Source organism: Lycorma delicatula, chromosome 9 (assembly GCF_047948215.1).
Source record: "Lycorma delicatula isolate Av1 chromosome 9, ASM4794821v1, whole genome shotgun sequence".
In the NCBI taxonomy this organism is placed as follows: domain Eukaryota; kingdom Metazoa; phylum Arthropoda; class Insecta; order Hemiptera; family Fulgoridae; genus Lycorma; species Lycorma delicatula.
In genome coordinates this window covers 124,924,749-124,948,595 of record NC_134463.1, presented here as the reverse complement: position 1 = coordinate 124,948,595, position 23,847 = coordinate 124,924,749, and the positions used below count along the sequence as shown (strand labels likewise).

At 30.3% G+C, this 23,847-nt stretch overlaps 1 protein-coding gene across 2 annotated transcripts in view; it reads right to left on the bottom strand.

Annotated features, from left to right (window-relative positions):
• Vps13 (vacuolar protein sorting 13C) overlaps window positions 1-23,847 on the bottom strand; it is a 286,208-nt gene that overhangs the window by 130,144 nt on the left and 132,217 nt on the right. For both annotated transcript variants that reach the window (XM_075374575.1, XM_075374576.1), the window contains exons 27-31: window positions 23,300-23,480; window positions 18,259-18,365; window positions 11,211-11,484; window positions 5,681-5,820; window positions 3,325-3,474 (exon numbers count right to left, since the gene is read on the bottom strand). In XM_075374575.1, coding sequence (XP_075230690.1) covers window positions 3,325-3,474; window positions 5,681-5,820; window positions 11,211-11,484; window positions 18,259-18,365; window positions 23,300-23,480 — 852 coding nt within the window. The remainder of the gene's footprint in view (window positions 1-3,324; window positions 3,475-5,680; window positions 5,821-11,210; window positions 11,485-18,258; window positions 18,366-23,299; window positions 23,481-23,847) is intronic.

The window sequence follows — 23,847 nt, the reverse complement described above, 5'->3', positions numbered from 1 at the left end:
AAAGTAAACTTCGAAAAACTATTTCTTAATAAAAATAAGAAAAGAGATGCAAAAAATAATATAGAGACCGTTACAGAGTATAATCTGAAGCTTTCTGTGATGCATTTTATTCTTTACTTATACATCTCATTTAATATCCCAAGTCAAAACATTTTTTTCGATCGATTCCGAAAGTTTATAAACACCATAATTCAAATCTGGCTTTTAATTTCATTCTTCATATCAAATGACATGTTACAAGAACAAGTTCTTATCAGGTGTAAATGCAAGGTGTGTTTGAAATTAAGTTTGTTTTGAAATTTAAAAAAAATCTGAAAGATAAAAATAAATTATTACAACCAAACAAAATTTACAAACCTTTTTTATTTTTCTACAAAATTATCATTGATTTCTACATATTTTTGATACTGTTTAAATACTATCCACATTTTATGAACAAAAACGTTTGCTGCTTCAGTCTTTAACTATTACTAATACCATTATTTAGCTTTCCATCATTTCTAAACGGCTACAATCTGAGCCATTTCTTTGAATACAATTACTTTTAAATTAGATTTCTTTAAAAGTGGTAATTACTTGATGCAAGATCAGGGGTATAGGGTAAGTAGCCAAAACCTTTCAACCAAATTTTTCCAATCTGTAAAGATTGAGTGTTATCGTGCAAAAAGCAGAACCGCATTGAATAACAAGCTATGTCGGGACAGAAAGAGATTGTTTAAACTTCTTCATTTTTGGAGATGATTTGCCACACTGTATTAACTAATGCTTTGATTTGACTACGTGTAGGAAATAATTTTTTCGATACAGGTTTTATCATTACTGAATATTACAAGATGAACCTGAAATGATTGGGTCAAAACCATTCTCTTCTTTTCAAAACTCTGTAAAAAAATTCTAAGTTGAAGGCTGACTTATGTGCATCCATTCACATCTTCAGCACCCATCTTGGACACATTTTTTTATAACCAAGCTTCTCTGTCACAATGTTGTAAATTACTGATGTAGAACATTAAAAAATTGAATAGACAATTCTGAAACCAAAAATTAAAGACCGTCATGAACTTTTGCATTCCCATCTTCCATTAACTCATCTATTATCATTGTCAGGTGATCGTTACACTCTTCATCATGAACATTCATTTGTCCTTCCGCAAACAAACAACATTATTATTACTTAAATTTATGGTCACACATAAAATTTCACCAGTAAACCACAATAAGCTGCCTGTGAATTTCAATAAGATTATGGACTTTTACCAACAAAAATGTATGACAGTGAAAACTTTACAATCATTAAGATTATCTTAATCACTAAATTATCAATACTTCATGAAACACATAATGTCATTATAAATAAAGAACAATATTGCAAGACAAATGTCTGTCTAGCATCTGTAATTTGGAGGAGCCTGGGTTCAGTACAGGATAAAATAAAAATAAATAATAATTTAAAAACATTTTTTTTAATTTTATATGGTAATATAGATTATTATTCAATTCATGGAGAATCACTTTTCCAAGTTCTTCAAGAATTCAAAATCGATCAAAAACTGTAAATATTATTTAAAAAAAAACATTAATAAAAACCTTTTCTAAAGTAAAATTTCAATAAGCAATTTCTCAACTATTTTGAAATTAAAACTGGTGTATATCAGGGAGATGATCTCTCTCTGATTAATAATTCTTGGAGAATTAATCTCTCCTAATGTTCTAGAAGTAGAAAGCATGAAAGCAACAGTACAAAAAATGGAAAAGGCCTCTCGTGCAATAGCACAAATTTATAATAAAAAATCAATATCGAGAAATGCTAAACTTAGGCGCTATAAAACAGTAACTTTACCTGCAGCTTCATATGGATCTGAACATTTGAATTTCATAACAAAAAAAAGAATTGGAAAAGTGGAAAGAAAGATGTTAAGAAAAATTCATGGTCCGATTCAAAGGAAGGATTCTATAAACTTAAAGAAGATATTTACAAAAACTTCGAGAGAATTGATCACCTTTTGAGAAAAAGAAGATTAAAATTTTACAGTCATCTACAAAGAATGGAAAACAGTAGATTAACAAAACAAATTTTTAATTTCTTTGAAAACAGAAAAACAAAAACTAAATGGTTTCAAGAAGTTGAAAAGGATTTTTTAAACTGCTTAAAATATCAAAAGAACATATACTGGACAGATCTCTTTTCAGAATGTTGATTTCAGAAGTTAAGTTTCCAGAGGTAAATAAGATCTTAAAAAGCCTAGCTTGGGCAGTAGAAAGAAGAAGAATCACCAAGAAAGACTGATTAAATATTGGAAGGGCAGGAAATTGAATACTATTCATCATCATCCTCAGGTAGTCCAAACAAAAGAAAAAAAAAGAAAGAATATTATGTTATTTTTAAATTACAAATAAATGTTATCATAATAATTAACAAAGTAATAAAATTAGATTAATACCACTGGTGGATGCAAGGTGGTCCATGGCCCCCCTTGGAAGTTAACATGGTCCTATTTAATAAAAAAAACCTTTAAAATTAAAAAAAAAAGTAAAAACAATAAAAAAAATGTTTCTTTTTAAAATCAAATAAAAATATAAGGAGGTGATCTTTTTATTTTTTTCTGATGCTGAAAGGGATTTCCCAACTACATTTCAATATTTGTTTGAAGTTGTTGGCAACTTATATAAATGGGGCCCCAAATCTAAATTTTGTCTAGGGCCAGGTAGAGGCTTAATCTGGCACTGTATGTAGATCTTATGATTCTTAAGTGACATAGGAACGATAAAAAACATGAAAAAATTTTTTTTTAAACAACATTTTACATTTATGACAGATTAATGCAAATTGTCAAACCTGTTTTCTTAGTTCAACAAGGATTTTAATATCAGAATGAAATCCAGCTGCATACATAGTACAACAAGGTGTATATACCTTTTTTTTTCTTTAAAAAAATCTTCCGCTTAAATTATTTAGATAAAACCTACTATGGGGTTACCAGAGGAACATCTATAAAATAAAAATTATTAAAACTGGTGCACCTTGGTAAAAAAATTAGTCTTGAATCGATACAAAAAATACAGGTTAAAGTTTGCATTTTTAGACAGTTAAAAAGACTTGTGAAGAAGAGAGTTTACATTTTTCTCTTGTGGTGGTTGTTCTGCATTCTATCAGCTTACTAATAACAGAAATATTATTCTAACATCAGCAAATTTCCTAATAAAATGATACGCTCAAAGTAGTTAAAAAAAAAAAGAGAAAACATCTTAAAGCAATTAATATATAATATATTTCTATCAGTAATAGATTTTTAAAAATGTATGAAATGTAAAGAATCAATATACCTCTAATATAAGAGCATTTGTATTAATATCATCTAAATTTTCAACAAGAATTATATCTGGTTTTTCAATACATAAATTTATAACAGTCATAGGTTCCTTTGGAGGTTTACTGGCTACTGAAATCCGATGTGAAGATCGTGATTGCGTTTGCTGAAACAAAAATGTAAAAAATAGAGAAAAAATAATATTGGTTCTGTAAATTACATCCATCAGACTAATGAAAAAATAAAATGTTTTAAAAAAACAATCGATAAAAGGGACAAATAATTAAAGAACTGATTTCCAGGCGATTAATGATTGATTAATCGACTATAAAATCAATCGATGTTAGGAAGATGGTTAAACAGCAACATACTTGTACTACAGAAATTGTTCTTTGATTAGTAAGTATTTAGTATGTTGCAAATTGTTTTACATTTTACAGTAAGATTGGTTTTTATATTTAGGTATGGTAAGATATTTCTAGATTTACTGGGTTTTCAGTAGTTTATTTAATAATTAATTAAAATATGTAGGATAGAAATAAAAATAAATGTTGAGAGTAACCATTCTCGGTAGATTAGTGTATATATATATATATATATATATATATATATATATATATATTATAATATATATATATATTATTATTACTACAAAGTCACCGTTGACTCAACACACTTATCGCATCATTTACTAGCTTCTTTCTGATTTTCAATACTTTTCCAGTCAATAATTTTAACCAACTACAAATGCCTCTGAGATATAAGCTACTATGTAAGATACAAACAGACAAAAGCAGTAATCACTTAGTGTAAAGTCCGGACTGTGAGGAAAATGATAAAAAATTTCCCTGCAAAACTTGCTAAGACTCTTGAAGTGTTTGGCTTATCCAAGCATTACTGCGCAAAAACATGATCTGGCCAATCAACATCCTATATCTTTTGCAAATGTAAGTTTATGATGTTTCTCTGAACAAGAAATTTGACGAGTAAGATCTCTTTAAAATTCTAGACTGGTTTCTGATAAAACATTCTTGTTAAACCACAAGAATATTTCAACCATTATATTGACTGCTCTTTTATTTTGACATCTGACTATATTTAGATATCATTTTCAATTAAAATGCATTTGTGTTTTAGGTCCAGGTCGTTTATTAAGGAGGTTTTAACCATCAGGCTTATTGTGCGGCTACCAAACAGGAAAAAGAGTCCCTGGATTGATTCAAGGTAGCCCCCATTCATATCATACCAAAAATGCAGTGGCTCTACAGATTTTAGATCCTCAGCATGAACCTAAACGAGTCAAAGAACTCTTTTACAGAACTCTATGCCACAGAACTGAAAATGAGGTAGGGATATCAAGGATAAGGAAATGGGTTAGGTGGTAAAAAACGATGATCGATGTTTTAGGAATCATAATACAAGATAAACAACCCCAGAGAAAACCCCAAGGAAAGCTACCATCTAACTGACAATTTTTTCAGGGGGGGAACAGGTCATTTTTATTTGTTTGAAAGAAGCATGTTACTGACTGATGATAGTCAGTAAATGAAGTAGATGAAAGGTAGTTTCATCTACCTATTTAAATAAATGTAGCAACAAAAACTGTTCTTCCATTAACTGAAGAGCTACCTGAGAACAGGTAAAAAAATGTAAAAAAAAAAAAAAACATTAGTTCATTCCTGAAATTATCTGGTATTTAGAAATATCCGTAAAACTGCAAAGCATTTAGCCAGACTCCTTCTGGAAGTGATAGTAATATTGTAACTAAACAATTCAGCTCCTTCGCTTTGATAAAACTGAACAATTTTTAAAGCTCAGGTTAAGCAGATTATGTAAATCATTCAACATTTTCGTCATCCATCACAAAACATTTTCTAATACAGCAGCTTTTTAATCAAAATATAATATTAATATGGAATTAGAATTTAAAAAATTACAACTATAAAATTTGGAAAATAGTTCATAAACTGTAAAGAGATACCAAAAACTTTGGGATGACTGCTGTGTTTTTCACTGAAACAATTTGTTTATCCTTTCTTCAAAAAAAAAAAAAAAAAAGATTCAATTGTCCAGCTTAACTGCCATCATAATGTACAACCCTTAAATTACATAAATTTATATATAAGAATACTGAATCAGAATTAATGTTTACCATCAAAAACCACTTTAGAGGCTAAACTTTTATTAGCAGTCATTATAAACACATTATCACAGACAGCGTTTAATAATATGAATTAACGATACACCAAAGAGATGACTACTAATGTAAACAAATGTATTATAAGTTATCATAATTAATCCTATCAATAGAATTTAAAATGAACCTTACTTAAAAAGATGCTAAATAAAAAAAAAAGTATCAAAACACTAACCATGGATGCAGAAGAAGTTATATGTCTATCTGACACCTTTGGTTTTTGTGTATCTGGTATATCAACAGTGAAAAATTCAGCTAACTTCAACAAATACTGCAGATTAAGAATCATTAAGAAACTGAAAACTCTTAAATCAACTGCAAACAAAAAGGAAAATAAATATATGAATTTTATGAAAAAAATATCAATTTTACATCTACATGTGGTGCATATATATCTGTAAAAAAAGCATCATTAATCTAAGCTATGACAAAATTTATATATTATTTATAATAATTATTTTTAATTTACACGTAAACCTCATAAAAATAATTTTCCTCTATAATCTATTAACTGTATGAAACAAGTAAGGTCTTTTTCATAAAATTATTCAATTTCATTAAATTAAAATTAAACAATTAATAACAGTAAACTTGCATTAATCAGGGCTTGATGGGCGGTCCAAATCAGCAAAAGTCTGGATTATCTAGACGACATTTGACGGTTCGATGGAGGCATTGTTTAGAGGTTGCAATATTTGAACGACTGACCAAATCTTTCTTAGTACAATATATTGTAGAATAAACAGTGATTAACTAAAACATAGGACAATATTTCAAGCAAATTTACAGGTGTTACTGTATTGTTAAAATTATAGGTATTACTAAATGCAGCTAAAATTACTTGTCAAACATAAACTGATTTCTACTTGCATTATTTTAAAGTTTAGGCTTATGAATAAATATCGCAGTATATAGTACAGTACAGCAACTGAATAACACAAATCACAAAGAACATTAAACTTAGAAAACTTTATTGAAATGTTCAAAAAAATACAGTATGCACTGTAATCAGCATGTTCTAAAAAAGTAAAATTTAAAAAATTATGAATGCTTTTCCGTTTCAATATTGATAACCGCTTCTGGGCTGTATGATCTTTCAGACACTTTTATCGCTAAAAGTTTGTTAAATGACAATCTTCTTAGCTCTCAAAGTAAGTAACTAAGTAGATTGAATGACTTGATTGGTTCATTTTTTACCAAATACAAAATTTTCATTTTTTTTTTTTTTTTAGAATAACTAAACAAACCCTAAAAAAATACTTAAAAAAGGAATTTTTTCAAAAATTCATAGCTTGGTCAATTTTTCCTGTAGCAGTAGCTCTTTGTGAAATTGTAGTCAATGATGTAAATCTTACATGTGCAAAATCTCGGTGCTATCGGATAAATAGTTTCTACATTTTGAATTTTATACACACAATTATGTACCTGCCTTGCAGTGTGAATTTTATTCAGAAATTGCCTGATTGATATTTTTTAAAAAGATTTGGAAACTAAATTTACTAAAAAATTGTCAATACTCTATGTTGTTAAAATGTGTTGAAACAGAATAAAAGTGCATCTAAACATGAGAATATTGGTTCTAACTGGTGAAAGTAGTCAAGCGGTGGGGAGTAAACAGTGGTGGAGAAGTTGTATATATAGTAATAGAAGCACACGGTGTATTTTTTAGCATTCAGATTTTGCACACATAATATTTATACCATTGACTGAAATTTTGAAAAAATGAATCAATCAAGTCATTCAAGGGCTCATTTTAAAGGTATTTTAATTGTTTACAACTTCTCTCATTGAAGTACTATGAATGCTCCATTACTTTTTAATTTAGAAACCAAAAACTAAAAAAATAACAGTTGGAAACATATACATGTTGATCTACAAACCATATTACATACTGTGTGGTATAACTGGATCTTTTTTAACAGCAGCTTTTTATTTCTTTGTGTCTTGGCCTAATTGAGCTATCATTTTGGCTAACCTGCGTGAAGGACGATGCCACACAAGCCTCCACAATGTTACTCGTGGAACAATGTCTTAATTAATAACTGTTGAAGAGCCATTCAATTTTTTAAAACTGAACAATGTCACAGTGTCACTGTCTTTATCGATGAAATTTGATGCAGTGCATAATTCGTCCATTAGGACATCTGACCAAACATTTTGCTAACTAGAGTGATTGTTTTAAGAATTTCTATAAGATTTATATTTGTCACTAACCTCTTGTTGTTCAAACACTGAAGTTAATAATTTCTTTCTATATTGTCTGTTGAAAGCTTCTGTAACTCCTTGGTGGAGTCTTGTATGAGAACACTTACATTTGCGAACAGAAATTTGACGTAGACATTACCAGATTTCAGCTGTTCTTGCTGGATGACGTGAAGTACTGTCGACGAACAAAATCCTTTTTCTTTCAAATATTTGATGACTAAGGGAACAAATGTATTATGAAAACAATTTTTAAAAATATCTGGACTCATCCAAACTGATTTTTGGTACATTTTCTTAGCTGGAAATTTTATATTTACATTTTTTAGTGCGCACGGTCTATCAGACTTCCTTATAAGTAAAAATGGCAACTTTAATCTTTCCAATGCATTATTACAAAGTTCAAGTGACACTCTTTCTTTATCAGATTTATGGCCTTTTGTCAAAGATTCAAGTTTTGAGGCCATTGTTTTCGTTAACATACTAAAAAATAAACCAGTCTCGTCTGTGTTAAATATTTGATCAGAAGTTAAATTTTTTTCAACAATGAACTTAATAAATTTTTTTTTAACCTCTTCACTAGCTACAATGTCACTAGAAAAACTTTCGCCACAGACTTTTAACAGATGTATACCATTCTTTCCACTTTGCTAACTGACCAAAACTAGCTGTATGAAGATTCACCTCCTAATTTGTTATTGAGACTAAGAGTTTTGGACTATAGAATTAAGAGATCCCTCAGTTGTATTACTGTTAAAAACCACACACACACACACAAAGTCTTGTCCAAATGCTCATGTTTGAATTTCTTTAGATTAGCTCTATTTCCCAAATTATCTTTAGCGATCATTTTCACACAAAAGTTTTTAATGGCCTCTCTATTTTTTTCCAGTCAGAATAATTTGTTTTGCAACTCCTAATTTGAAAGCTATCTTTTTTAAGCTTTCTCCTTTGTTTATATGGTTAAGCGCATTCATTTTTTCTTGCATAGAAACTTTTTTCTTTTCATCGCCATTTTCATTTACCAACACAAAACAAGCTATTATAAACTCATATACAAATGAACAAACAAATACTGAACAGTAATTTAAAAAAAATTTCACATATGGTACCAATTTAATTGTACTGTAAACTTAAAGGTCAGTTATTACAATCTGAACATATTAAAACTATGAATGGTTGAAAGTGACTGAAGTCTAAAATTATTTCTTGAAAACAGTGATGAGATTATAAATGTGAAATTTTTATTTGGTTTATAACTCACTTTCGTCAATATGGAATATGGTAAATTGTACTACTGTATCATTCATTAAGTTATGTATAATCGTAAAACGCAAACACAAGTCATTAGTCATCTTATTGGCCACCTATATATATATATATATATGGCCTACCGCCTTCATATATTTATTGCTACTGTATTTATTTGTAGCTTTTACATTTACTTTTTTTACTGAGGCGTTTATGGATCTGAAATCTTTAATAACATATTTTTGAAATTGGTCTGGATTTCTTTTTTAAACCTCCGGGACCACCGTTAGGTATTGCTTCAGAAGATGAAATGAATGATTTGTAGCATGTGAAAATGCCATGCCTGACCAGGATTCAAACCCGAGACCTCCAGCTGAAAGGCCAACACACTACCACTCACGCCACAAAGTCCGGCATCAGGGTCTGGATTAGGATGACTTTACTGTATCTATTTAAAATATATATACACTTTTAACAAATTTTCGCTAGCATGAAAAAGTAGTTTGAAAAACCATGAAAGGTATAAAAATCTGTGAGAACAACAAAAGAAATGTGCAGAAACAAGATTAAGAGATTCTTACCGAGCATGAACTATGGCTCTCTATAATGAAGGAATGTTTTACTTTTTTTAACCTGAAAATTTTGTTATTAATTTTCTTGAATTTTTGCAGGAGATAATTTAAATATCATGATGATGACATTAGGCTACATATCATTAAGATAACCCAATGTTACACAATACTGGACATAAAAAATATCACCAAATTGTCAAATCAATGAGTAATTTTTAAGTTTAAAAGTAACCCACTTAAATTAGGTATTAACAAAATTTATAATCAAATCACCAGAGAAACAGAAAAAGAATCATTAAAATCACCATATCATTAAAATAATTGTAAAACACCTTGATAGTATGCGTGGTTCACTGTTTCACCTTGAAGCAACAATTCAAAATGTATAACTCCATTAAATTTGAAAAAAGCAGAGAGCATCTCTTTAAATAGAGACTGACGTGCTTTCTTGGGGCGTGGAGATCCTTTGCCAATCCATTGTAATAATTGAACTTTTGTCTCGATGTAGCCGTAAAGCCAGCTTTCGTCTCCTGTTATGATCCTTTCAATGAATGTTTCACAGTCATCAGCTTGTTCAAGAAGTTGCTAGCAAATGTCCGTCCACTCGGTGTTCTTTCTGCTGTTTGGTTGTCAAACCAGGAACAAACTTTGCTGCAGCTCGATGCATGCTCAATTTTTCAGTAAATATGTCATGGCATGATCTAATCGAGATGCTAACCTCTTCTGCAAGTTCTCTGACAATCAATCAGCGATTTGCATGCAACAGATTGTCGATTTTCTGAATGTAGGTGTCATCAGTTGAAGGCCTTCCTGGATGAGGGTCATCTTCAATTGACTGATGACCACTTTTAAATTGTGAAAACCATTTGTAACATTGCATGGAACCCACAGCATCATCTCTATAACCTTGCTTCAAAAGTTGAAATGTTTCTGTAAAAGTTTTCCTCAGTTTCACACAAAATTTTACGTTGTATCGTTGCTCCTGAAAATCACGCATTACAAAAAATCGCTATTAACACTTAATCATGTTGGACTCAAACAACAATAACATAAAAACTAAACATGTTATCACCAATCCAAGAACATGTGATTAGAGAGGTTATGCAGAACACAATGCTGCCAATCACATGTCACTATATCTCCACTGGCATGTAATTAAAAATATTTGGTTTTCTTAACAGACGTTGTACAATACTCAATGTACATTTTAAAATTTAAAATAACTTGTCCAAGTGTTTAATTAAGCATGAGCACATTTTAATGTAAGAAACATTTTTTTCAAGAGACACTAACTGCTATAGTCATCAGACTTAAAAATACATTAACCCCATGTGATGAATCACATAATATTTATTACTTCAGTTATATATGGAAAAGAAATCATTGATTTGGCTTGGGCCATCAGTATTTTATTTTACTTCATATTTCACATCCTTCAATCTGCAGGGTGTTATTATCTTTGAAATAGACATTCCAGTTAAATACATTAAGTTGCAAGAATGTATTTAACTTCTTACTAAGGACTCAAAGTGTACCTGATCGATACAACACTGTTATCTGATGAAATCGTGTAAACTTAAAAGCAAGGTAAAATAAAATAGCAAAATAGAAAATAAACTAAATATATAAAATATTCTAACTATGATAAATACTTACACGAATAAAAATGAAAACACTTACCGAATATAGACTCATCCTTTATTCGAATAGTAGCATCTATCATAGACTTTGGTGTTATTTCTGCTTTTTCTTCAACACCATCTAACTCAATCGGAACACGTTCCATGTAACGATTTATCTTATTCAGTTGGGAAGGACGAGTATCATCGACCAAGAAATCAAGTAGGAGTGCAGAAGATGTGAATGTGCCATCAGAGAGTAATGACCCTTTTAATGACAATAAATACACTTCCAATTTTGCTAAACTGTATTCTTTTATAGTTGTTTTTGAGCTCTAAAATATAATAACAGCTTAATTAATAATAATAGAATAAAAAGAATCACAAATATTCATAAATAAAATAAAATTATGTGAATGTGCCATCAGACAGAAATTTAATGGCACCCTTCTAATAACAATTAACAGATTTCCAATTTTTCTAAATTATATTCTTTCACAATCATTTTTGAGCTCTAATATATGTTTTTTTTTGTTTTCGGTCATTTGACTGGTTTGATGCAGCTCTCCAAAATTCCCTATCTAGTGCCAGTCGATTCATTTCGGTGTACTCATTACATCCTACATCCCTAACAATTTGTTTTACATATTCCAAACAATGCCTGCCTGCAGAATTTTTCCCATCTATCTGTCCCTCCAATATCAAAATGACTATTCAGGATGACTTAATATGTGGCCTATACGTCTGTCTCTTCTTTTAACTACATTTTTCCAAATGCTTCTTTCATCAATCTGCTGTAACACTCTTCATTTATCACTTTATCCATCCATCTGATTTTTAACATTCTCCTGTAGCAACGCATTTCAAACGCTTCTAATCTTTTCTTCTCAGGTACTCCGATCGTCCAAGTTTCACTTGCATATAAAGCTATGCTCTACACATATACTTTAAAAAATGTTTTTCTGACATTTAAATTAATTTTTGATGCAAGCAAATTATATTACTGACTAAAAGCTCATTTTGCATGTGCTATTCGGCATTTTATATCGCTCCTACTTCGTCCATCTTTAGTGCTTCTACTTCCCAAATAACAAAATTCTTCTACCTCCATAATCTTTTCTCTAACTATTTTTTTATATTCAGTAGTCCATCTATACTATTTCTACTACATTTCATTACTGTTGTTCTGTTCTTGTTTATTTTCATGCGGTAGTTCTTGCATAGGACTTCATCCAAGCCATTTATTGTTTCTTCTAAATCTTTTTTACTCTCACCTAGAATTATTATATCATCAGCAAATTGTAGCATCTTTATCTATTCACCTTGCACTGTTACTCGAGGATCTAAATTGTTCTTTAACATCATTAACAGCTAGTTCTATGTAAGGATTAAAAAGTAACGGGGTTAGGGACATTCTTCTCAGACTCCCTTTTTTATTACGGCTTCTTATATTCTTCGATTATTACTGTTGCAGTTTGATTCCTGTAAATGTTGGCAACTGTTCTTCTATCTCTATACTTGAACCCTAAAATTTTTTAAATACTGAAAATTTTATTCAAGTCTATGTTATCAAATGCCATTTCTAAGCCTATAAGTGCCATGTATGTTGGTTTGTTTTTCTTTAATCTTCTTTCTCCTATTAATCTGAGCGCTAAAATTACTTCCCTTGTCCCTATACTTTTCCTGAAAACAAATTGGTGTTCTCCTAACACTTCTTCCATTACTGGACCGATTTACGAGTGGGGAAAAAGAGAAAATCAAAAAAGGTAAAAGGAAAGAAGGGAAAAATGAAAAAAAGAAAATGGAAGGGGGAAAGGAGAAAAAAGATAAAGGAAAGGAAAATAAGGGAAAGAGAACTGGGGAAGGAAAGTGAAAGGGAGAGATAGGAAAACAGCTGAATGTGAATATGGTAAAAATGAAAATGGGGGAAAGGGAAAAAGGAAAGGGAGAAAGGGAAAGGTTAAATTTTCTGAAGTTCCATAATGTTCATTTTGCTAATGTTTTATCAAACTTTCAATTGTGTCGATTTAATCTGTATATATACTCAAATCTAGCAATAGCGAGCATTGCTGGGTCTGCTAGTATATGAATATAAATTCAGCCTAATGAATCTGCAGACAGAATTTGATAGGGACATTCTTTTAAATATTATTTAAGATGGTAATGAATTGATAAGGAATTTTAAATAAATTAGATAATCAGTACAGTACTGTACTGACATATAGGTAGCATGTTAAAGGAAATTTTAATATTATAATGTTTTAGATTTAAAAAAAAAAAAAATTAATTTTTTGATGACTAAACAAATTTGTTCTATAAATTTTAATGTATCATGTTATCTAATGTGTAAATGTAGAAAAGTAAAATTAAAAAAAAAACATTACTGAAGATGGGCTTATACCCAAAAGCGCTTTAATATGAAAAAAATTAAGGTAAGAATGTTCTTTAATTCTGTACTTTGTGAAGTGGCTGAATAAGTTTTATATTATACAATTAGCTAGATTTTAAGTACAGAGGAGATGTGGACTACAAAAATTTAATTTAAATAAACCTATGATTATTGTTTTCAAAATATATACTCTGTTTAATTCTAATATTGTTTTGAAACAATATTAGGTTAATTCTAGAAAGAGGAATTAGGTTAATTCTTTTAAGTATGGTTTGTAATATATTTAATCTGATCTGAGGGTGCTTATAAATAACACTGGTCAACAGAAGAACATTTTTTTCATGTATCTGGAATCGTACATGGTGATTTTAATTGATTTTGGGATGCTGAATTCAAAACTGTATCAGAATTTATGCAATATGTCATGTTTTTTAGATTCAATTTTTATTTATTCAAACACAGATAAATTGAAATACATTAATATAATTTTAAATGAACAGTGTCTAAAAGTCAATGGAAATGTATTTAAAATAACAATTTAAAAAAATTTAAGTCACTGGAATTGTCTTATGTTTAATTTTTATAATATAATACAAATGTTTTCACTTATACAATGATTGACAGGTTCTGATCAAACCAAATCCAAACAAAAACCAAAAATAGTCATCCATCATTCCAGGATCCTTCCTTGATACCAATGCTCCTCCATGGTCAGAATATCCAAATGGAAAAGCTCTCCTTGCTCATCACTGACAGAACCCAAATTTTTTAAAAAAAGTATGAGTGGGAGAGAAGGAAATTAATTTTTAATGACATCTTAGATTGTAAATGTTTTTTAGTTTTCTAACAGCTTATTAAACAAACAAAAACATAGTTTTCATCTTTTCTGTCACCTAAAAATCATCAACAATGTCTATGAAGGACTTCGATGCAGCTCGGTCATATACTAAATTTATTGTCAAAAGTTGAGTTCTTAAACAGTTTCTTGATCTGCAGACCGATAAATGTACCCTCCTTGAGCTTACCGTCATTCAATTTAGGAAAACTTATTTTTAAATGATTAAATCCTAGTTCATCTTTGTCTATTGTCTTTACAAAATTTTTCTTGAGTCTGGATTTTACATGAAATGGTGGAAATATGATTTTACCAGTCTCAATTAATAATAAATGCTTTAAATTTTTTTCACCGGCCACAAAGTTCTGCCGCAATGGCTAGTTCTTTATTTGGTAATGACTTTTTGTATCACGACTAAACCAAAGACAAAGAAAACAATAATATTTCATAAACCCCCCTTGTAAACCAAGTAGTAAAGCATCAACTTTCAGATCCTGCAAACTTTCCACACATGCTGTTTCTATTTTATTGCTTCTAATATTGATGCCATAGTTAAATTCATGTAGACTGCATGAGTTAATGGAATGGATGGCTGTCTGTTACCATTATCAAAAAAACTGTTTTCATGCTAACTTTAAAAGAGTCAATAAAAAGACACAATTTCTTCAGGAATATATTGAATTCCAAGCTCTTTTCATCAGGCCATCGACATCAGTACAAATGCACAGTGAATTTTTCAAAGTAAAATAAGTTGAAAGAGTTTTGTTTCGTGTTCTAAAAGTAGTAACTTTTGTTTTTTCCGCTAAAAGATTCCACTGTTGCAGTCAAGACCCCAGAAGTTCAACTTGCTGCTTTGATAACTAATCGCAACTAAATCATTAAGTTCATGTTGTTGATTTGAATAAGTCATCAGATACAGGAAGAAATTCTTCAGCATCCTCTACATAATCTGCTCCATTTTCAGACTGGTTTTCTAGCAATACAGGTACAGGTAACATGAGGTATGAGCTTTAGGGCTGAGGATACATCTGCTTATTTTATGAGCTTTTTATTTTGAATGAAAATCAAAATATACTTGTCATACAAAAGTAGCAGCCAGTGAAGTGGTCCGTAGGGTCACACAAAACCATCTGTACAACAAATGGCATGGCCCATCGTTTCCCCTTCAACCATTCAGTTAAGAGTTATTGAACACGATATGCAAATAACATGAGGCGCCCAGGTTTTAAGTTGATCCCTGAGTACAGAATCAAAATAAAATTTATAAGCTGTTTTTATCAATTCAGAAGTAGTATTCTTTGAAATTTAGGTGTCGATTTACCACAGAAATAACCAAAATTGTCTGGATGATTTGAACATCCACAAACCTTTGTAGAAGCCATGTTTTAGCAAATAAAAACGAGAAAAATTTAGTTTGATCAGCACAGGACTTGAAACTGAGTAATCTGAAGTATGTTTTAGAATAGTCAGTCGTCATCTTAAAAATAGTAGTTACAGCTTTTATCTCTTGAGTGTATAAATACAGATTGTTCTCACAGATGACTGAAGCAACCCACATACAGTTGGCCATGCAAGAAACACCGACTCAAAGTGGAGACTAGCCACTTGAAGTACCATAATGCTATAAGGGCAGTCTAGTAACTGGAGGCAGGTGCAGCCAGTCATGACAGCAACCTTAAACTACTTTTCTGCATCATTTCCATCATTATTGGGACACTTTTCAAACCTAGTAATGCTTTTCATTTCTTCCTCAAAGAACAGTGCTGCCACTATAGATGATCAGTGTTGTACAGTATTTTTCATACTGGCATAATTGTTGTAGTGCTAACCAACAAGACATTGCTTGAGAAGGAGAAGCTAGTGGCAGTCACTCGGTACCTTCATTTTCATATGGGATTATAAAAGATTGAGCAGAGTCTAATTGCTTGATTTTGTGGACCTTTGTCAACATTTTCCAATAAGAGCAAGGAGGGTTTGCGATAGCCTAGGTTTCGTGTCACAATTTCATGCAGAACTGTTTAAGAAATTTCAGAATACCCAATACATAATGAAATAGTGTCCACTCCTTTGTTCGTATTGCATATTACTTTGTCTTTCAATGAACTGCTGCACCCATTTTCTAACCATTCCATCACTCATAGCTTTTCACCAAAAACTTCACTAATTTGTTGATGAGTATCAACTAGTTTGATATTTCTTGTGTTAAAAAAATGAAAAAACTATCCTTATCACAACTGGTAGGACTTGCATTGATTTTAAAAAACATTTAAACATTTAAAATTATGTTTAATCTTTAATCAACTGTAAACACAAACGTCACTGTACTTGCAAGGTGTCTATCATAAGACAACAAATGACAAAATGTGGAGCGCATGCTCACATTTTAACACAGAGCTGTGGCGGTGGTAGACAGACACAGTACATATTTTCTCAATATGTCAAATGGTAATTAAATCTAAATCTTAAAAATTTCTTTGCTAAAAAAACACTCTTTCTTGTAGTAGGTACTTATATTTATATAAGTACTGCTACTGAAAAGTTTTAAACACATGGCATATTCATAAAGTAAGGGCCGTTTGGTCATTAAAAAGAATTACTCGTGAGAAAAGGTTACTAATTACCGTTTAAGTTTACTACATATCTACTTTACTTTTCTACATAATCGCCATTCAGTTCTAAGCACTTTTTGTAACGCTGCACCATTTTCTTTAACACCTCTGCATAGAAGTTTGCCGCCTGGGAATTGAACCAGTTAACAACAGCAGTCTTGAGTTCCTCATCATTTTCAAACCATTGTCCACCCAGCCACTTTTTCAAATGCAAGAAGTCGCTAGGTGCAAAGTTGGGACTATATGGTCAAAAAGTTCCAACAAAAATCTTGAATCTTATTCTTGGTTAAACCAGTGGTGTGAGGACATGTGTTGTCATGAAGGGGGATTACGCCTGGCAACAATTTCCCGCGTTGTCAATTTTAGATCGCACGTCTCAGTTTGGTGAGCGTTTTGCAATATATGTCAACTGTAATTGTTGATACAGAAAATGGTAGCCAACATTTTTTGAATTGAGTGCAGAGATTGCTTAAATTTTATCGGTTTTGGGGAACTTGAATGGTGCCACTGCATTGACTGCTGTTTTGATTTTGCGTTGGTGTAGGATATCCACGTCTCATCACCCGTAACAATGTGGGAAGACAAATCATCTCCATCTTGTTGATAGTGGTCCAAAAATCGCTTGTCCATTGCAAATTTTCGGTACCCACCTTGCACACAATTTGTGATATCTACGCTTTTCTGTAACAATTATCCAGAGAGAGGTGCGTCCAACATGTGGAAATTCTTCAGCCAGAACACTAATTGTCAATCACTGATCACATCGCAGTTTTCGGTTCACTTGTTCAACAATTTCGTCAGTCTGAATACTGGGCCTGCCACTCCACTCCTCTTCATACACATTTGTGTGGCAATTTTTAAAGTCTCGACACCACTGTTTAACACCTTTCCTTCACTCATTACTGTAGGTACATACACTAGGCACAACTCCCGATGAATTTCAGCAGCTGAGGATCCTTTTGCACACAAATATTGAATCACAGCGTGCACTTCACAACTGGCGGGAGAAATGATTGTCACGGACATTGTGATCTCCATTCACCGGCAGGCAAACGACTAATGAATCAAAACAACTGCAGTGACTTTGTAAATAGCCGATAGATGGCCCTGCATGCATAAAATTGTGTTAACCCGCTAATATTTAAATATAAGCTGATCACTCTTACTTTATAAATATGCCTCGTAAAATTAAAAAAAAAAGCAACCTAACAATACATATTTGATTAATAATCATGCTATGAAAAAATATATAAGAATCTGATTCAACAGAACTTACCGATCTTATGTCAAAATCAAATAATTCCACAATAATGCTTTCCAATCTAAACGTAAATTTAACTGTTGTTGATACTTCTTTCCTTGCCACAATAGTGGATTTCCTACCTGAAAGTATCAAAGAATACATTTCTTAATTTAGTAAATGTAAATGAGTCATTTTAATTTATTACATTTTTTATAAGGTATTAATTCAGAATACACGAAGTTGATTCACAAATTAATAATGGCCATCTTCTGCTATGAGTAATACTTTATGGTACTTACGTATTAACGCCATCGCAGCTACAGCTTTATTTAAAAACAAAGTAGTCAATCAGATTTCGGTGGAAAATGGGCCAATATAGAGTTTAACATAGATTCAAAACAGTCTCTTTATTAATTTTAATAAATGGTTATTTATATAATTTAACCAAACTTAACCTACGCTCGCTAACCTTGACTAATTAACAGGAGTGTTTTGATTATTTAAATAATTGCAATAATTACTGAATTTATTAAATAAATACTCAAAAAATTACGGTGATAATTAGTCAAGGTTAGTGAGCGAAGCGAGCGTAGGTTAAATTATATTTATAAAATAAACTGTTCATTTTCCACCGAAATCCGATTGACTACTTTGTTTTTAAATAAAGCTGTAGCTGCGGTGGCGTTAATACATAAGTACCTACTTTATTTCTAAAAATTTCAAGACAACTTCCTTCCTTTCCATTTCCCTCTCTCACAATGTCTTTTAATGACTAATTCATTACAAGAAGAATGTAGGTGATTGTAATATATGAAATATGCAGTACGTGAAAAATACCTAACTTGACCAAGATTCAAATTCACCCTCTCCAAATAAAAATATAAACACCAATACAATAACTGTTGATTTATTAAAATATTTTAAGATATTCTGAAAAAAAATTTTTAAATTAAATGAAAAATATAAATATTTTACAGAAATATATACAGAGTATATTTGAAATAAATTCCCCCTCTTATTTTTTTCTATAATTGTGAATCGTAATAGACAGCATTTCTATTTTAGACAAATACTCTACTTTTTTACCTTTTGTAGAATTTTTGTGACCATTCAACTTTATTTTTTAAATAGTACATCTGTGGAACATCATTTCAATCTAAAATTACAAAAAATTTGATGGTGAGAAACGTATCAATAACTTTGTTTCAAGACATCAGCCATTAAAAACCTACCAACTGAGGGTGCTTCTTCATACAACTCTGAACTAAAATAAACCAATATACAGAAACACTTTGAAGCATGAAAATTTATTGGTTCATTTTACATTAATTGATTTTCTCTTAAAATTTTTTGAACCATATAAATAAGTCATCATAACTTTCATTTTATAGCTGATATTTTACGAACAATTGTGAATTAGTTTGATTAATACTGTATTTTTTTAGTAAAATTTCAATTTGAAGGAAGAAGGTGTTTATTTTTTTTTTATTCACAAAATGGATCAATCACTGTTATTGTTAAAAGTAATACTACAAACTGCACTATTATTTAAATGTAAATTTTTGTTTCTTTAGCACTTTTTATAATTTGGCCTGTGATTATTCAATTTGTTCACCAGTTATGTGTTGATTCCTCACTGGAATCTTTGACACACTGGTAGATATATTTGAAAAAAGAAAAAAATATTTAGTTTAGGAGCAAGTAATTAATAGAAACTCTCATGAAAAAATGACACTTTTAGCAATCCTTTTCCTGATCGTCCTATTTCAAGAAACAACCAGTCAATTAGATAAGTTACATTTAGATAAGTACAAGTTAAGTTAGATAAGTATAATTTCAATGTTGATATCAAGACTATTTCATCAGGTCCATTCAAACAGGTCTCAATCTCCTTTAGATGATAATAGAATAATTGTAAAGTTTTGGAAAATCCTAAACAGTCTGCTAAAAATATTGGTAACAAGTATGGAGTGTGTCATAGAAAGTTTTTATAACAAACAAATTCTATTCTTACACAACGTAGCTACATAAAACCTCAATGAAGATGATTGTCATCATCAGATTCAATTTTGTGAAGAAATATTACGATAGATAACTCATTATTTGTCCGAAATACTTTCTCCAGTGTTGAATTCAATTTCTATAAAAATAAGTTTTGTTAATAAACACAACTGTAGGTACTGGGATACCAACAATCCACAATTATTACTTGAACCTGACAATCCAGTATCTCAAAAATGTTAATGTTTTTTGTCACCATTCTATGTAATCATATAATTGGACTTTTATTCATTTATGATAAACTTAAGGGATCAGTAGATTTTTTGATTTTAATGGAAGAAGAAATTGTGCTAGCGATCAGAAACATTACCAGGAAGAATTCCAGCAATATGGGAAGGTTTTTTCAGTAAGACTGTGCGCACTACCTTACTTCAATAGAAAAGTAAAAGTATTCTTAACTGCTGAATCTCCAGAAAAATGGAATATGTTGGGGAGGATTGGTGGAATAGCCAGAATATTTTCCATACCTTATGTTGCTTTTTTTTCTTGTGAGACCCAATTTTAAGTATAATGTAAACAAAATCTATGCAACAAATATTGAAAATGTGAAGACTAGGATAGTTAATGCATACATCTCTTAGTTTTCATATGATTGCAAATGTAAGAAGAGCATTTAAAGATGGAATATACAACTATTTAGAGGTCAGAGTAATTAAATTTTGAGCACCTAATAATATTATCAGTAACAAACTAAAAAAATGTTAATGTTTGATTGACGTTAGCTTAAAAATTAATAAAACTGGTTTCAATTTTAAAAAAGCAAAGTAATTTTTAACTTTACAAATTTAATTATCGTTAGTTAAAAATCTAGTATGGAAAATTAATAAATAAGCACTCTCAATTAATAGGCTTTCTAATGGATAGAGTATCCTTTATCCGTGCAATGATATCGCTACACAGATTTTGCCATAAATTTTTTCATTAAATTTTACATTGAAGTGATGTGTTTTATGACTATCGTGCCATTTAAAAAAACATAACTTGAATCCAATATGGTGACAGCATTTTAGAATCAGTTAAAAATAGAATTTATGTATAAAATACATAAATTGCTATCTCTAAACTGGCTCATATGTCCAAATCAAAATACTAAATACTATACTTTTAAAGCAATATCTTCACATTCCTACTTTAAAGTTTGATTGAAATTAATTAAAGATATTTTTCTTAATCAAAGTTAGAGTCTGGAATTATTTACTGAGCATTTAGACAAAGAGTAGATTACAGATTAAACAAAGTTCTAATATGTAGATGCTGAACAACATAAAGAGTGATGTAACAATTCAAAGCCTTATTGCAGGTGTAACACAGGCTGTGTGAATAGTTTTTGTTAAGACCATTGTAAGAAATTAATTCAGAAAGGTAGTCTGCAATTCTTATATTTAGAAGTTGCTGAGAGCACTAACTAATAGTTGATATGCCTCTAAGCAGCAAAAACTGAAAGTATTCTAGTACTACAAATACACTAAGTAAACAGACTATATGGGTGAAAGCAGAGAAAGATGACAGCTGTGTATTTCTATTGAACATTAATGAACTGTAGTTGAATGTTCTCCATATGAAATAGTAATTAATATCAAATTATTTATTTAGATTTCTATACCTAAACAGTGAGATATCGTATAATAATTAAAAGAATAATATACCACGGTGTCTGAAAACGACTTAATTGTAGAAAACTGAGTATGACTATGTTACCAGAATAAATGTAGTTGATTACTGATCAAAGAAAATTGAAATTACTGTCGGTCATTTTGGATCTGCCACATTGAATTCACATTATTTTTCTAAATAGCATGATGGTTACATTAAATATGATTTTAATGTAGATTAAAATCATTTAATGTAAAACTAAATTGGATTTTAAAGTAACGAGAAAAACTTTAGTGAAAATCCCACATCCATAGCTTCAGTCGTGGTTTAGATATTAGTCATTGAAGTGTCCAGATCAGAATACAGCAGCTGTCCCCAACCTCCCATTCAAGATAAATATTTTGTGCTAGCGATCAGAAACATTACCAAGAAGAATTCCAGCAACATGAAAAGGTGCTACTTCACATGTTGCTACTACAATGCATCATCTCCTTGTTGCCTTTGACTAGAAACAGTTTGATCATCCTCTGCACAGCCTGCATGAACTTCCTTTGGAACCGAATGATCATCTTTTTCATCAAGTGACTATTACTTGCTCCTGTCTCTTAAATCTTCCTTGCTGTTCAACAGTTCCATGGTCATGATGAGGTCAAACAAGTTATATAGCAGTTCCTGCTATGATAAATGCCTCAACAATGGTGCGAACTATTTTGATAAATATAGTAAGATTTATATTTCAAAGAGCAACAAAAATTTTAGGCGAGTATGTTCTTGATGTTTTTTATTAGCCCTTTGGAACTTACTTTCTGTATAACCTGATTGTATTATGCAACTTATAATAATTTAAAGATGATTGTAATCTAATAAAGCATTAAATGTGATTCTATTATGATCTGTATAAAGTAATAATAAAAAAAAAAATACGTACATTAATTAATTGTATTCAACAATTCAATTTGTCTCGGTTCATGACTGTGTGTAATTTTATTTTTAATAAAGTTTAATCAGACTGATGATGCGAACAACAATGAAAGTTCTATGAGATTAAATGTTGTTATCATTTTACTATATTGGAAGTTTAAATAATTAATATTTAATGGATATTATTAATAGAAAGAGTGGATTCAATGTGTCTGATAAATTATAGATTATAAAGATTTTATCAGGAATGGATGATAGGTGTTCCAAAATGCCACACTAAATATAAAAAATGTTTAAAAGGCTATATTACATTATGCCCTGGAGCTAACTGATATATAACTCAGCTACAAGTTGAGCGATTGAGTTTTCCATTAAACGATGCATAATCCATTTCAAAATCCTTAATGGAATTGTGAATCGTTTGAATAATCACTAATTTACTGTTTTAATTGGGATCAATTTAAAAAATGCTTATGATATACAAAATATTTATATATACCTGATTCTTCAGTAACACTTTTATGTCTATCTGAAGGCACAACCACTATTTGTTTTGAAGGTACCCTTCCACTAGAAACACTACGAGTGGTAACAGGCACTGATGTTTTTTCATCGCTTTCACCAAAATTTTTAGACAATACAGTCATTAACATAACATAATCCTCTTTTTTTAAAATTATCTGGAAAGTTATCAAAAGAAAATAGATATTCATAAATAAATTACAATTGAATACAGCTAAAAAAAATAATAAATACTGTTTTAAACTACTGACACGACATAAAATTATTATATGAGATTATTAAAAAATTCCAACTGAATATTCATATTACAAATAATTGATAAAAGAAAGATCTTAAGTTCTAAATAAAACATTAAACTGCATCTCTCATAGTTCTACAAAAGCTCAGGGAGTATCAAAACCTTATCATCTTGTGGAAACTAAACTTTGTGGAATAAAATAAAAATGAAAATGGCTGAAGTCAATTTAATAACCCAGTTTCTGTAGATGGTCAAAATTAAACTATACTGGATGCAATTATTGGAGC